We start from the raw sequence: 16,774 nt of genomic DNA on the forward strand, positions 1-16,774 counted from the left end.
CAAGGCTGCAGGCAAAATCACCATCAATTTAACTAATCTCACAAGACTGTTACTTTACAGACGTTTATTATTCTAACAATATTTGAGGTCATGTCTTTAGGTTTATCTACTGTTGTGTTTAAACCAAGCTTCTTTACTTTTTAGCAGCACTATTAAAATATTTAAAACAGAAGACAAGTATCACTTTTATGATTGTATATGAACTTTGTGGGGATATTATTGTCCTCTAAAGTCAGTGTAACTGTTGTCCTCTTATCTTGAATTTAAACAGTAAGAAATACTTGTCTTTTTATTTGAAAACCTACATTATATTTCACATTGTGTTTTTTATTATGTATGATGTCTTTTAAAATCCATTCATGATTGATCTGAAAATAAAACACTTTTACTAACTGTGCAGAGCGTGTGTCCAGCTCCTCTGAACAGCTGATCAGCTTCAGGTGATGGAGAGCTCTGAGAGGTGTGACGATGTGGAGCAGGAGGATGACAGACCTGCAGCACAGACATGGTGAGGGAGAGCAAAACTAAACACAGCACGGTCACGATGTAACACATGCCCTTGCTATTACTGGCTGATTCTCATGCAGATCATAATAATAAATTGATTTTCAAATAACTCTTTATCACTTGAGCACTTCATGTTTGTAAAAGCATCAGTGTGTATACAGTGCACATATATCACATAGCAATGAACATGTAAGGCTTTTATTACAGAATAAAGAAGCAATAAATAATCTTACAACTGTCAAAAATGAATAGTGTTAAAATAAATGGAAATCAAGCGCTCATGAGTGTGTTGGATGCAAGTACAAAGACTGTCATAGCGCTCTTCAGTGAAGGTAAGTGGTCTGCATCTCTGGCCTGAGGGGAGGTGAAAGTATTGGCTGTGTAGTACGTGTGTGACATTTGAGGCTATTCGTATTTAAGGTTTAGTCCATCTAAAATAAAGAGATGGGAATAATATGCAACTATTAAAAAAAAAAAAAAAACAGGGTATAGTTGAATGTTTCAGACCACAAACTCAGCCAAAAATAACTTCCTCCCTCAGACGGTGCAAACAGGAAGGAAGAAAATGTATTATTTCTGCAGCTTAGAAGGGCAGTTTGTTATGTGTCTGTTGTTGCAGCTCTGCTGATAATCACTTGACGCTGCACGATCTGTGGGTGAGATCAAATATTTGTGTGGATCCAGTAAGTGTCATTGCAGTGATTTCAGTGAAAATGATGACGACAGCCAACATGTTACTGATTGCCTTCTTTCTATCAGGTGAGCTTTTCACTCACTCACCTCTATTTAAAGATGTTTCACATTTACACAACACTGACTTGAACATGTTAAGAAGACAGAGAAGAAGACCTAACATGCTTTTTTTAAACTGTGGAGCATTTTTGTGATCTCTCTCATCATGCATGTTGTGCTCTACTTCAAATTTGATCCTTTGTTTGATTTTCAGGGGCTTTGTCTTTGTGTCCTAAATGGTCAAACCTCTTCATGACTACACCGCAGAAGATGGAAGCACTGACTGGATCCTGTTTGCAAATCCCATGTAACTTTTGGGCAAGATATAGGAACGACTTTGACGACAGTGAAACCTTTGGAGTCTGGATCAAAAGCGGCCCCGAATTTGGAATCAATCAAAACAATGTGATTTTCAATAGTAGCAGAATATTTAACACATATCTGATGAGGATTGTAGGGAACCTAAAACAGAAAAATTGCACCACTCTTTTTTCCAAATTACTCCCAAAGTATTCTGACAACTACTTTTTCAGAATTGAAAAATGGCCATTCAGGGAAACAGCTCTTTGTGACCCTCTTCAAATAACAGTTAAAGGTAAATCTTGTTTCGGCTGTAAATGTATTACATTTTGTCTCTTTTGTTGAAGTTTGACATTGATATGAACCTTAAACTGTATGCAGTGTCAGATAAGAAGTGTCTATTTATGTATGCACTTTAAAAGGCCTACAGTGTGCAGTCATTTTGAATTTATTTTGAAAATTGTGTTTGATTTGAACACACAGATTCTCCTCCGAGCCCCAAACTAATCATCTCAGGAGATCTGAAGGAGAAGGAGTCTGTCACTATAACCTGCTCAGCTTCCACTCCCTGTCCACTCTCCCCTCCTAAACTCACCTGGAATCTCAAACAAGACTCTCTCAACAACATGGAGGAAAACCCAGATAAAACCTTCATGACTAAAATCCAGGAGCAGATCACTGTGACGGACAAACATGATGGATACAACATCACCTGTTCTGCCACATATCCTGTGAATGAAGGAAAAGAAGTCAAGACAGCAGAGGAGACACAGACTCTCAGAGTTTCATGTGAGACAACCAGAGATTGTTATTGGATCCTGTCAGAATATGGTGATACATGGGATGTCAGCTGTTTTCATGAAAAATGTTTATCTCACATTTCCCTCAGATGCTTCTCAAAACCCTTTGGTGTCCGACAGTCCATCAGATTTGACGACACAACGTGTGAACCTGACCTGCTCCAGCAGAGCCAATCCTCCTGTCAGCAGCTTCACCTGGTTCAAGTTTGGGGTTGTTGTCTACATCACAGTGAAGATCCTGGGCATCGTGATGCTCTACAGTACACTTATCATCTTTGAGTGGTGAGACAAACGTTTTAATCATGTGATCATTTGCAGCTTAAACGTCACATATTATATTCTTTTTCAACCTTTTTAATCAGTCTCCAGAGCTTCTCAAAACATTTTTGTGAAGTTTCTTGTTCTAAATCCACTCTGATCCTGTATTTGATCATGTCTATAAACCCCTCTATTTCAGCCCTGCTCAGAACAGGCTGTTTCTGTGTCTGTACCTTTAAATGTAAATGAGCTGTGTCTGACCACGCCCCCTCTCTAGAAGGACTTGGATGGCTCTGGTTTTCTAGCTCCATGCCCTATAGTTTACAGTGAGAAGGCAGACTCAGAGGGCAGAACAAACACCTAGCTGTGGGAGTGTCACCCACCTGGAGGAGGAGGGGTTACTGCCCTTTGTGACGTCATGAAGGGAACATCCCCAAACAGCCTGTTTGCACACATATTTTCTGAAAAGTGGAGCAGGCAAAAGACAGAGAAGATGGACTTTTGTCATAATTTAGGGGTTTGTAGACGGACTAGGAACACATATTAGTGTTAGAGAAACATGGTAAAGTGTATTTTACATCATATGTGACCTTTCATGGAATGATCTTTTTACAAAGTTAATATTTAGCATTTGTTGATATTTATTCCGTCTCCTTTTCTTCCAGTTGGTTGAGATCAAGATGCTGCCACAAACAAGTGAAGGTGAGTTACTAGATGAGGACAGCTTCATCATTCTTTCAACAATAAAAAGGGAATACGCCTGTGTTATGAAAAAGAAAGGTTTCCTCTTTGAAGATTAGTGCTCAAAAGTTATACAAAAGACATCCTTCAAAGATAATTATGATAATATATCTAAAAAAGTGATGAATTGAAGCCAACTAGAGCACTGATACTCTGTATTTTCATTTTCACAGGACGCAGTTGAATCCGAGTATGTCTACCAAATGATTGAGGTTTAAGCATCATGAAGGAAAAAAGGATTGCATCATTTTTTACGATGTGTGGAATATTTCTCTATTTTCTGTTCCTCTATTCTGGAATGTTAAATGGTATTACTTTGCAGTAGATTAGTAAGATGCACTAAATGAAGTGCAAACTGGACAGATGTGTTTATAGTATTGAATATAACCTAATGTGTCATATGCTTTGTCATTACAATAGGACTGTGTTGATATATAGATGTGGTAATCATGATAATTGCTCCTATGATATTCCTTTGTATCTAAACATAACACAATCAGAGGGTGAAGCAGCAGAACATGGGAAGGATTTTAGCAGATCTTGAAGTCCTCTTCATGATGGAGCCCACAGGGGGAAAAACCCATCAACATGCAATAAATAAGCCATACTATATATAACTCTGACACCTTGCGTTTAAAACGGGGACTGCAATCCAAATTCTAAACATTGTAGAGAGCTGTCTCCCCTCGCCCCCTCTTCCCTAGAGTCAATGTGCGCGCAGGTTGCCATGGCATGGACACTGAAGCTGTCAGAAAGCAACTGCTTATAAGCCAACGCAGAGGGTCAGTCTTAATGGGACCTGCTGATGGAGCGATGTCAAAATGAAAGGGATCAGTCAAAAGAAGGAAACATTTAGGGACTTTGAGTTTCTCCAATTAATGTCCTCTTATCTCTGAGGCTGAACCCTAGCTCTCCCCTGCTTTGGGAACATTTTCATGATTTTTTATTTTATTTTATATAGGCCTATTACACGTTTTTTTTAATGTCTTTAAAAACAGTTCTGTATGTATCCATTTATATTAACCCTGAGTTCTCTTGATTCAACTGTCCTTTACACCAGAGGTTCTCAACTGGTGGGTCGTGACCCAAAAGTGGGTCGTGGAGTCATTTTTGCCTCAAACTTAATGTTATGTGAAATGAATGGTTTCCATCCAAAAGTCTTTGCCTGTGATTCTTGTTAGAATAAACTTGCATGCATCACAAAATCATCTTTATATACTGCTTTAAACTTTATCAGCGGCTCATTCTTTATTCAACAACTTGCTGTAATGTGTTTGATTCGTAGAAGCCATTTTAATGATGGTTAATTTAGTTTGAGAAGTCTGATTTAAGTTTGTGCTAATAGAGCATATATTTTGTATCGTTCTAAATAAGTATTTATTCATGGGAAGTATTTGTTTTGACATGGACACTTTTATGGTAAATAATGGTTTTATTTGGGCAGGTATTTTGAGTTATGGGTGGAGCTGATTAATTAATGTGGGTGCGATGCACAGGTGGTGAGAAAATGAGATCGTCTTTGTCTGTGAACTGTGGTGGAGGTATAGCCACACAGCACATGTTTGTTTTTATCCTATTTAAGTCATGAGTTTTTGATATTAATTTTGGATCTGTTGTGGAAAAAAGTGGAAATTGTTCGTGAATAAACAGAGAAATCAAACGAAACGACGGATCCGTGAGTTTATATTGAAGTGGACACGCAACAGGAACAAACAGGTCGGCTCTTATGACTCAAGGGACAATTTTTGCACGCTAGAAGACATTGCCACTACACATATTCTGAACTTCAGCTGTGATAATTATTTGTTAACACAGAAACTTCTGGAGGAATCTGTGAATAAGGTTGTGACTTAAAGTCCTGAAAACTGCTGCAGATGAAGACGCAGTATTCAAACATTTCCGCATCTGTTATCTGGTTATAACTGCACTCCTGCCTGATATGTAGACATGTAAAAAGGTCCAGTCAACACGTGTGTAAAATGCGCACGTCACCTTTCTCGTTTATGAAGATGAACAAGTCCAGCTGCTGTTGTTACTTCAAATAATTAAATAAATTCAATGAAATATGTCTCAGTCTCATATAGGCCTATATTATTGAAGGGTCTTTTAAAATCATGAGAATGTGTGAAATACAGAACGCAACAATACGCACGTACGTCACGCACGCGCAGGATTCCATGGTTGCTATGGTCCGTTTCTAGGTGCATCATTTTGATCAGATCATCATTTAAACACAAACAAAAACTCTATGAGCCACGAAACTTGTTTCACGACTTTATCGCCACGATTTCTACAAAATAATCGATTCAACTGAGAACTTGTGACACCCTGAGCAGAATTAAAGTCTTCCCAGACAAACGACAAACTTCTGTCATGGAAAACGTAAGATTTCACCACCTTTAGTCAATCTCCGGTGTTTACCGTCATGGTTACATTTGTCTCACCTGAACTGAACCGGATAAGGTTTGTTCAGAAGATATTTCCTCTGGAGTCTCATTTATGAATATTACATATATTTTAAACTAAATAAAGAAACTTTAGTGATGGAAAATGTCAGATTTGATCATTTTGACGATCTCCAGTGTTTCATGCAGACTGTCAGAACTGAACTACACCGGATTCATTTATTTAAAGAGACCAACAATTCAGTTAAACATTCAATTCATATTTATGTAGGCTAACTCTTTATTTTGATTTATTACATAATTTAAAGTCATCTACAAACATCCATCAAGGAAAATGTGACATTTAAAAAGTGTCGATCTCAGAAGTTATCATTCACACTTTGAGAAGCAGCCAGCTGTATCCATGTATTATCAATGTACTTTTAAAGAGATAAATATCCTCTGTAAACAATGTTCATGTGATATTTATATACATCTCATGAATTACAATTGAATAAACTTCCAGATGGGATACACAGTGATCCTCTGAATGTTAGTGTAGCCATGAGTTCAAATGTTTAACAGGCCCAAACTTCACCTCCTGAAAGTTCAACTGTTACAAGAAAAACAGTCAATAAATGAGGAAATATTCAGATAACTCACGAGAATGAAACCCTTTTCACATTTTCTTATTATTAAAGTCTAGATATACCTATGTGTGTATAGTTATGTATCAATGTTTTTACTCACATATAATATAGGCTATAGGTTAATGTTAAACACATCTAATGGTAGTATGACTTCCTTTTTTTATTCAACATTTAGTTGTTATTTTCCTGTAAATTCTAAAGAGTAAGAATAAATAATAAGTTAGAAACTGTCTACAATTTTAAACTGTATATTTGTGGCTCTTAAAATTTATGATACGAGTACACAAAAACCCTCGACTAGTTTGTACCCATTTAACACAAACTGACACACAAAGGCATTCACTTTCTACTGACCTCAAGGTCCTGTTCTGAATTTGAAGATAGACATTGTTAATCTGATATTCAGTTATGTTTTCTTATTGCATTCACTGTAAACATAAGTCTGATTCTAACGTGTGTTTTTGTGTTTTGTTGCAGTTTGTTTTGCCCGTTCACCTTGCAGACCACAGCTACTGTCACAGAGGGAGAATCTCTGCACGCCGTGCAGACAGTGACAGGAAGCCCAGAGCATCCTGCAGAGACCAACAGGTACACTTTTTATTTTCAGATTTTGTTAAAAAAAAAAAAAAAAATGTATATTGTTTAACATAAAAAGTTTGTGATGAAGAGCAAAAGTTAATTTTGCATGTGAAATTATTTTTGAATGATGAGTCATGATGTAAATTTAAAAAAGGACTTTAATGTTACAAACAAAATAGTCAAGGGGGAGTTGACACAAAAGGGTCTGCTATGCTGCCATGAGACAGGATCATCTATCTTTCTAAAAACTGATAGTGGAAATCTTTAGTATCACTCAAATGTATCATGCATTAAAATACATTTTGTTGTCAAAATGTTATGCTGCAGATTGTTCTCTTGTGAGAGAAGTAGTTTACTTGTAAGAAGTTCACTGTAGCCTGACATCCTCTCTATGTTACTGACCTTCCTCATCTTTTAAACCCAAACAGCAGCACTCTGCTCATCCTCCCAGACCGGCCCAGAAGAGGAAGAGGACCTCTGCTGCTCGTCCTTCCACATCTTCTGCCGAACATCTGGTCCCGAGGCCTCGGTCCCCCATCCCACCTGCCGACCTGCCTCTGGTCTCCAACAAGGCCCTTGGCCCCCGACCCTCCACTGCTCCACTGCAGCCTGACGGAGATCTGAACATCTACAACCGTCCAGTGGAGGAGTTCCAGCTGATCTACCATGCAGTGGTAGACGACATGCTGAAGTATGTTTGTGATAAAAAAAAAACACAAAACGATTACTTTCTTCATCACCAATCTATCACACTTTTTCATCGCATGTATCGTTGTGTTTCATTTCTGTTTCTTTGATCCTCACAGATTCAAGAGCGGCAGACCTCGTCCTTACAGCCTAGAGCTCGGACGTCGCCTCAAACAGAAGCTCTGGGAGCGACTGGACCGTCCATCATTCACTGAATCAGTCCATGAAGATGGACGGATGCATGTGGACATGTCAGTGGGTGGGGACAGAGTCTATCCTCCCCTCTATGATGTGGACACATCAGGAGAACCAGAGCCCGGGAGACCTCCAGTGAAGAGAGCCAGGAAACAGAGCTCATAAAGACTTTATGAGTTCACAAACATCAAACTCTAAATATGTAGTGTAAAGTTTGAACTCTTGATGAGTCACACACTGCAGCCTTAGACTCCACCAGCACCACCTTCCAGGACCAATTTTAAGACCTTGTTTTCATGCTCAATCTCCAACCAACAAACCAAACATCTACCTTAAGCCTCCTCCTACCGGACAACCAACCAAAGGAAGACGCAGCTTTAACAAACCTCCACCTCAAACCACCCAGCTGTGGATCAATGTTCTGCCTCCAACCATCTACCTCCCCCAGTGTCTGCCAGCAGCTTTTACCATCCAACTGCTGCAAACACTGAAAACATGTCAACCTCCACCTGCTACCTCAGCCAGACATCTGTATCTCCTCCTCCACCATCAGTAGATTCTGGCTGAAAGGTGCAGCCTGATCCTTGACAAACTGCCTCTGCCAGTAATTTGTTGCTGCGACCTCCACCTGCAGATTCTGGCAGAGATCATAAACCACAAACTCCAGCCTCTGTCACACACCAGCAGCCGTCAGCACCACCTGCTGGACACTTTAACAATCTCTGCCTCCAATTTGGAAATATGTAGTGTTAAGTTTGAACTCTTGATGAGTCACACACTGCAGCCTTAGACTCCACCTGCACCACCTGGCAGGACAAAAAAAGACCTCTGCAAACCATTTTAAGACCTTGTTTTCATGCTCATTCTCCAACCAACAAACTAAACATGCATCTTATCCTCCTCCTGCCGGATAAACAACCAAAGAACCACACAGCTTTAACAAACCTCCACCTCAAACCACCCAGCTGTGGATCAATGTTCTACCTCCATCCTGACAACTATGCACCTCCTCCAGCATCTGCAGCAGCTTTTACCATCCAACTGCTGCAAACCAAAATACCATGTCAACCTCCACCTGCTACCTCTGCCAGTCATCTGCACCACCACCACCACCTTCACCTGCAGATTCTGGCAGAGAGAACAAGCCTCAAACTCCAGCCTCTGTAACACATCGGCAGCCGTCCTGCTCCGGATTCCAACCACAACAACCCAAAAGAAGCCCGAGCATGCACCTAAAACTTCTGCAAGCAGAGTCTTCCAGACAACTGTAGACAAAGCCTTAACATAAGCATCTGCCAGACAACAGCCAGATCTGTCTCCAGCCAGCTACCTCCACCCCTACTAATGCTTCCGAACTGCCTCCACCTTCATCCAGCAACATGCACCTCTGTCTCCATCTGCAGACTGTTCCTTCTTTAATAATCCCACAGTTGATTTATGTGATTTCTTAATGGACGTCGTTGATGTACAGTGTTTTAAACTCACAGATTTTCTTTTTGCTTTTTTTCAGGTGGACTTCAGAGACATCCAGACGTACAGGAGCTGATGAAGGCCCATTCCGACAGTTCCTTCTGCTACAAGATCTGTGCACCAGAGATGTCTTTATCTCCTCCTCATCCTCCATCATCACCAGCGACTCCTGCTCCTCTCCTGAACTGAAAGCTCCTCTTCACATGGACCCTTCAACTCCACAAAGCTTCCGCTGATCTCCTCCACAAGTCAGCTCCAAAACAGACAAAACATTGGACAATTGGTACTTTAGACAAGCAAGAAATATCTGCAAAGATAACTAAATATGTAACTTGTGTGGATGTTTTTTAAAGATTAAAATATTCTAGTGTCATGACAATAAAATGACATATATCTTCAAATTATTACAAGGTCCTGTTCTGAATTTGAAGATTCCATTGTTAATCTGATATTCAGTTATATTTTCTTTTTGCATTCACCATAAACATAAGTCTGATTCTAACGTGTGTTTTTGTGTTTTGTTGCAGTTTGTTTTGCCCGTTCACCTTGCAGACCACAGCTACTGTCACAGAGGGAGAATCTCTGCACGCCGTGCAGACAGTGACAGGAAGCCCAGAGCATCCTGCAGAGACCAACAGGTACACTTTTTATTTTCAGATTTTGTTTAAAAAATAAAAAATAAAAAATAAAATAAAAAAGTATATTGTTTAACAGAAAAAGTTAATGATGAAGAGAAAAAGTTAATTCTGCATGTGAAATTATTTTTGAATGATGAGTCATGATGTAAATTTAAAAAAGGACTTTAATGTTACAAACAAAATAGTCAAGGGGGAGTTGACACAAAAGGGTCTGCTATGCTGCCATGAGACAGGATCATCTATCTTTCTAAAAACTGATAGTGGAAATCTTTAGTATCACTCAAATGTATCATGCATTAAAATACATTTTGTTGTCAAAATGTTATGCTGCAGATTGTTCTCTTGTGAGAGAAGTAGTTTACTTGAAAGAAGTTGACTGTAGCCTGACATCCTCTCTATGTTACTGACCTTCCTCATCTTTTAAACCCAAACAGCAGCACTCTGCTCATCCTCCCAGACCGGCCCAGAAGAGGAAGAGGACCTCTGCTGCTCGTCCTTCCACATCTTCTGCCGAACATCTGGTCCCGAGGCCTCGGTCCCCCATCCCACCTGCCGACCTGCCTCTGGTCTCCGACGAGGCCCCCGGCCCCCGACCCTCCACTGCTCCACTGCAGCCTGACGGAGATCTGAACATCTACAACCGTCCAGTGGAGGAGTTTCAGCTGATCTACCATGCAGTGGTAGACGACATGCTGAAGTATGTTTGTGATAAAAAAAAACACAAAACGATTACTTTCTTCATCACCAATCTATCACACTTTTTCATCTCATGTATCGTTGTGTTTCATTTCTGTTTCTTTGATCCTCACAGATTCAAGAGCAGCAGACCTCGTCCTTACAGCCTAGAGCTCGGACGTCGCCTCAAACAGAAGCTCTGGGAGCGACTGGACCGTCCATCATTCACTGAATCAGTCCATGAAGATGGACGGATGCATGTGGACATGTCAGTGGGTGGGGACAGAGTCTATCCTCCCCTCTATGATGTGGACACATCAGGAGAACCAGAGCCCGGGAGACCTCCAGTGAAGAGAGCCAGGAAACAGAGCTCATAAAGACTTTATGAGTTCACAAACATCAAACTCTAAATATGTAGTGTAAAGTTTGAACTCTTGATGAGTCACACACTGCAGCCTTAGACTCCACCAGCACCACCTTCCAGGACGAATTTTAAGACCTTGTTTTCATGCTCAATCTCCAACCAACAAACCAAACATCTACCTTAAGCCTCCTCCTACCGGACAACCAACCAAAGGAAGACGCAGCTTTAACAAACCTCCACCTCAAACCACCCAGCTGTGGATCAATGTTCTACCTCCAACCATCTACCTCCCCCAGTGTCTGCCAGCAGCTTTTACCATCCAACTGCTGCAAACACTGAAAACATGTCAACCTCCACCTGCTACCTCAGCCAGACATCTGTATCTCCTCCTCCACCATCAGTAGATTCTGGCTGAAAGGTGCAGCCTGATCCTTGACAAACTGCCTTTGCCAGTAATTTGTTGCTGCGACCTCCACCTGCAGATTCTGGCAGAGATCATAAACCACAAACTCCAGCCTCTGTCACACACCAGCAGCCGTCAGCACCACCTGCTGGACACTTTAACAATCTCTGCCTCCAATTTGGAAATATGTAGTGTTAAGTTTGAACTCTTGATGAGTCACACACTGCAGCCTAAGACTCCACCTGCACCACCTGGCAGGACAAAAAAAAGACCTCTGCAAACCATTTTAAGACCTTGTTTTCATGCTCATTCTCCAACCAACAAACTAAACATGCATCTTATCCTCCTCCTGCCGGATAAACAACCAAAGAACCACACAGCTTTAACAAACCTCCACCTCAAACCACCCAGCTGTGGATCAATGTTCTACCTCCATCCTGACAACTATGCACCTCCTCCAGCATCTGCAGCAGCTTTTACCATCCAACTGCTGCAAACCAAAATACCATGTCAACCTCCACCTGCTACCTCTGCCAGTCATCTGCACCACCACCACCACCTTCACCTGCAGATTCTGGCAGAGAGAACAAGCCTCAAACTCCAGCCTCTGTAACACATCGGCAGCCGTCCTGCTCCGGACTCCAACCACAAGAACCCAAAAGAAGCCCGAGCATGCACCTAAAACTTCTGCAAGCAGAGTCTTCCAGACAACTGTAGACAAAGCCTTAACATAAACATCTGCCAGACAACAGCCAGATCTGTCTCCAGCCAGCTACCTCCACCCCTACTAATGCTTCCTAACTGCCTCCACCTTCATCCAGCAACCTGCACCTCTGTCTCCATCTGCAGACTGTTCCTTCTTTAATAATCCCACAGTTGATTTATGTGATTTCTTAATGGACTTCGTTGATGTACAGTGTTTTAAACTCACAGATTTTCTTTTTGCTTTTTTTCAGGTGGACTTCAGAGACATCCAGACGTACAGGAGCTGATGAAGGCCCATTCCGACAGTTCCTTCTGCTACAAGATCTGTGCACCAGAGATGTCTTTATCTCCTCCTCATCCTCCATCATCACCAGCGACTCCTGCTCCTCTCCTGAACTGAAAGCTCCTCTTCACATGGACCCTTCAACTCCACAAAGCTTCCTCTGATCTCCTCCACAAGTCAGCTCCAAAACAGACAAAACATTGGACAATTGGTACTTTAGACAAGCAAGAAATATCTGCAAAGATAACTAAATATGTAACTTGTGTAGATGTTTTTAAAGAAAAAAATATTCTAGTGTCATGACAAAAAAATGACATATATCTTCAAATTATTACAACTAGACTAAAACAAATACTTATCTGATAAAAGAAACAGTTATTTTTTCTCTCAAAATGTAGAAGTATTTTTCATTTAACATCTTATTTAAAATAAGGCTGTAACTGAGTTAAAATAGAATATTGTGCTAAAAAATGTCATCCTGACTGACTGTGTTTTTATTCTAAATGACATCCTCCGTTCTATAAGCTAGCATAAAGCTAGGTCAACCATCTGTCCGTAAATATAATTCACCAACGCGCAAACGTTCATTACTAACATAATACGTAATAATTTTAATTTTATTTGGCAACGTGTAGAATGTATTTCAGCACAGAACTTTTATTTTTAGCCGTTAGTTGACTGGCTGGTGAGCTCTGTGATTGGATAGTCTGAGAGTCACAGTACCTGTAGTTATGTTTGGTGCTTCATTCATTAAAATAATAGATTGATAAAATTATTGAAATAGAAAATGTGTATTTGTCATAGTACCTGCAACAATTGGATTAATAAATGTAGTTATTTGAGTTGAAGTCACTCAGGAAGGCAACATGAAAAAACTTTTCAATTATTATATTTCTCAAAGACAATTAGGAACTATAAAGTCTCAAACAAGTTAAATATTCATAAATAATACAGCCTGATGAAAAAGACAACAAAAACAAATATATAATGCCTTCAATTATTTCACGTTAATGAGATTTGACCTTTGATAAAATATATTAAGTCTAGTTTTTGACATCAATGTGAGTCACTAATTGTTCAAACTTTAAAAAACAATAAACCTTCTTGTTCCCTTCATGTCAAACTTGTTCAATCCCTTTATTTTTGAAAGATTGTTAGTTTATAAAAACATTTTACAACATGAATTTTCAAAATAAAATTGTTTCGATACAAAGATCCTGAAATCTGTGTTTGGACTCATAATTCTGATACAATAACTTTAATTAGACGGTCCTTAAACTTTGTTTTAAAGGCAAAAGTAGGCTATGGGTCTGGTAAGTGCATTATTCTGATTTACAAAAATCCTGATATGGAGGTACTTGAGTTAATGTTTTCAATTGAGGTTGAAATTAAACATGGTGGCTGTGTCACCGTGGTAGAGTCGGTGTTTCCTCAACCAGTCTGGAGTCGGATCCCCAGCTCCTGCAGACACATGCCGATGTGTCCTTGGGTAAGTCCCTTTTCCAGAAATTGCTTAGAGTGTGAATGTGTATGAATAGATAAGTTAATACTGATGAAGACTTTATAGCAGCCTCTGCCATCTGTGCATGACCTGCCATATAAAAGCCTAGAGTCTCTTAAAAAGCACAAAAACCAAGTCCACTTTCCAAGACGGAGGGCCACTCCTCCTCCCTGCACTGGACTTGGCTTACTCCAGATGTGGTGGAGTGCAGAGTCTTGGTAAAGAGAGGCCACCTTAAGAACAGGGTGTTCACTCTTAAATATTGGTAAGCATGTGTCCCTCATATTAATGTTAAATAAATAGCTAAAGGTACATTCTTTCACCTCCTTTCAACTGCTCTGTGTCTTTAAATGAATCATTCAAATCAAGTAAAAAACCTCTGCAAACTTATAATACTAAATAATCCATGGCAACAGCAAAGCCAAACTAATTCATGTCAAAATTTAAACGTATCAAATGAGCATGAGTTCAAAATAAATCCAACTTCTGGAATCAAAGAAAGTAATAGCGGAGTACTGTAATCAGCGGGTACATTCTCAGAGGAGGAAAGGAGGAGGGAAGCAGAGCCACACCAACACACACACACACATAGGGACTTTGAGTTTCTCCAATTAATGTCCTCTTATCTCTGAGGCTGAACCCTAGCTCTCCCCTGCTTTGGGAACATTTTCATGATTTTTTATTTTATTTTATATAGGCCTATTACACGTATTTTTAATGTCTTTAAAAACAGTTCTGTATGTATCCATTTATATTAACCCTGAGTTCTCTTGATCCAACTGTCCTTTACACCAGAGGTTCTCAACTGGTGGGTCGTGACCCAAAAGTGGGTCGTGGAGTCATTTTTGTCTCAAACTGAATGTTATGTGAAATGAATGGTTTCCATCCAAAAGTCTTTGCCTGTGATTCTTGTTAGAATAAACTTGCACACATCACAAAATCATCTTTATATACTGCTTTAAACTTTATCAGCGGCTCATTCTTTATTCAACAACTTGCTGTAATGTGTTTGATTCTAGAAGCCATTTCAATGATGGTTAATTTAGTTTGAGAAGTCTGATTTAAGTTTGTGCTAATAGAGCATATATTTTGTATCGTTCTAAATAAGTATTTATTCATGGGAAGTATTTGTTTTGACATGGACACTTTTATGATAAATAATGGTTTTATTTGGGCAGGTATTTTGAGTTATGGGTGGAGCTGATTAATTAATGTGGGTGCGATGCACAGGTGGTGAGAAAATGAGATCGTCTTTGTCTGTGAACTGTGGTGGAGGTATAGCCACACAGCACATGTTTGTTTTTATCCTATTTAAGTCATGAGTTTTTGATATTAATTTTGAATCTGTTGTGGAAAAAAGTGGAAATTGTTCGTGAATAAACAGAGAAATCAAACGAAACGCATATTCTGAACTTCAGCTGTGATCATTATTTGTTAACACAGAAACTTCTGGAGGAATCTGTGAATAAGGTTGTGACTTAAAGTCCTGAAAACTGCTGCAGATGAAGACGCAGTATTCAAACATTTCCGCATCCGTTATCTGGTTATAACTGCACTCCTGCCTGATATGTAGACATGTAAAAAGGTCCAGTCAACACGTGCGTAAAATGCGCACGTGACCTTTCTCGTTTATGAAGATGAACAAGTCCAGCTGCTGTTGTTACTTCAAATAATTAAATAAATTCAATGAAATATGTCTCAGTCTCATATAGGCCTATATTATTGAAGGGTCTTTTAAAATCATGAGAATGTGTGAAATACAGAACGCAACAATACGCACGTACGTCACGCACGCGCAGGATTCCATGGTTGCTATGGTCCGTTTCTAGGTGCATCATTTTGATCAGATCATCATTTAAACACAAACAAAAACTCTATGAGCCACGAAACTTGTTTCACGACTTTATCGCCACGATTTCTACAAAATTATCGATTCAACTGAGAACTTGTGACACCCTGAGCAGAATTAAAGTCTTCCCAGACGAACGACAAACTTCTGTCATGGAAAACGTAAGAGTTCACCACCTTTAGTCAATCTCCGGTGTTTACCGTCATGGTTACATTTGTCTCACCTGAACTGAACCGGATAAGGTTTGTTCAGAAGATATTTCCTCTGGAGTCTCATTTATGAATATTACATATATTTTAAACTAAATAAAGAAACTTTAGTGATGGAAAATGTCAGATTTGATCATTTTGACGATCTCCAGTGTTTCATGCAGACTGTCAGAACTGAACTACACCGGATTCATTTATTTAAAGAGACCAACAACTCAGTTAAACATTCAATTCATATTTATGTAGGCTAACTCTTTATTTTGATTTATTACATAATTTAAAGTCATCTACAAACATCCATCAAGGAAAATGTGACATTTAAAAAGTGTCGATCTCAGAAGTTATCATTCACACTTTGAGAAGCAGCCAGCTGTATCCATGTATTATCAATGTACTTTTAAAGAGATAAATATCCTCTGTAAACAATGTTCATGTGATATTTATATACATCTCATGAATTACAATTGAATAAACTTCCAGATGGGATACACAGTGATCCTCTGAATGTTAGTGTAGCCATGAGTTCAAATGTTTAACAGGCCCAAACTTCACCTCCTGAAAGTTCAACTGTTACAAGAAAAACAGTCAATAAATGAGGAAATATTCAGATAACTCACGAGAATGAAACCCTTTTCACATTTTCTTATTATTAAAGTCTAGATATACCTATGTGTATAGTTATGTATCAATGTTTTTACTCACATATAATATAGGCTATAGGTTAATGTTAATAAATAATAAGTTAGAAGCTGTCTACAATTTTAAACTGTATATTTATGGCTCTTAAAATATATGATACGAGTACACAAAAGCCCTCGACTAGTTTGTACCCATTTAACACAAA

At 39.3% G+C, this 16,774-nt stretch overlaps 1 protein-coding gene and 2 long non-coding RNA genes across 3 annotated transcripts; 1 reads left to right on the top strand and 2 right to left on the bottom strand.

Moving 5' to 3' along the window:
- Nucleotides 1–1,136: 1,136 nt before the first annotated feature.
- On the top strand, nt 1,137–5,465 carry LOC109987458 (myelin-associated glycoprotein-like). The gene is made up of 6 exons (XM_065948953.1): nt 1,137–1,266; nt 1,454–1,834; nt 2,023–2,328; nt 2,429–2,621; nt 3,263–3,299; nt 3,512–5,465. The coding sequence occupies exons 1-6, from the start codon at nt 1,221–1,223 to the stop codon at nt 3,554–3,556; spliced, it is 1,008 nt and encodes a 335-aa protein (XP_065805025.1). The 5' UTR covers nt 1,137–1,220; the 3' UTR covers nt 3,557–5,465.
- Nucleotides 5,466–6,023: 558 nt separating this feature from the next.
- On the bottom strand, nt 6,024–9,554 carry LOC136177221 (uncharacterized). The gene is made up of 3 exons (XR_010664857.1): nt 9,319–9,554; nt 7,354–7,637; nt 6,024–6,944 (listed from the first exon to the last, which is right to left on the bottom strand). It is a non-coding gene; the product is annotated as an uncharacterized lncRNA (long non-coding RNA).
- A 60-nt stretch (nt 9,555–9,614) lies between these two features.
- LOC136177225 (uncharacterized) lies at nt 9,615–12,455 on the bottom strand. Its single transcript, XR_010664862.1, has 3 exons — nt 12,315–12,455; nt 10,350–10,633; nt 9,615–9,925 (listed from the first exon to the last, which is right to left on the bottom strand). It is a non-coding gene; the product is annotated as an uncharacterized lncRNA (long non-coding RNA).
- Between the last annotated feature and the right edge of the window lie 4,319 nt (nt 12,456–16,774).

The sequence above is a fragment of the Labrus bergylta genome, chromosome 20 (genome assembly GCF_963930695.1).
Source record: "Labrus bergylta chromosome 20, fLabBer1.1, whole genome shotgun sequence".
Taxonomy (NCBI): Eukaryota; Metazoa; Chordata; class Actinopteri; order Labriformes; family Labridae; genus Labrus; species Labrus bergylta.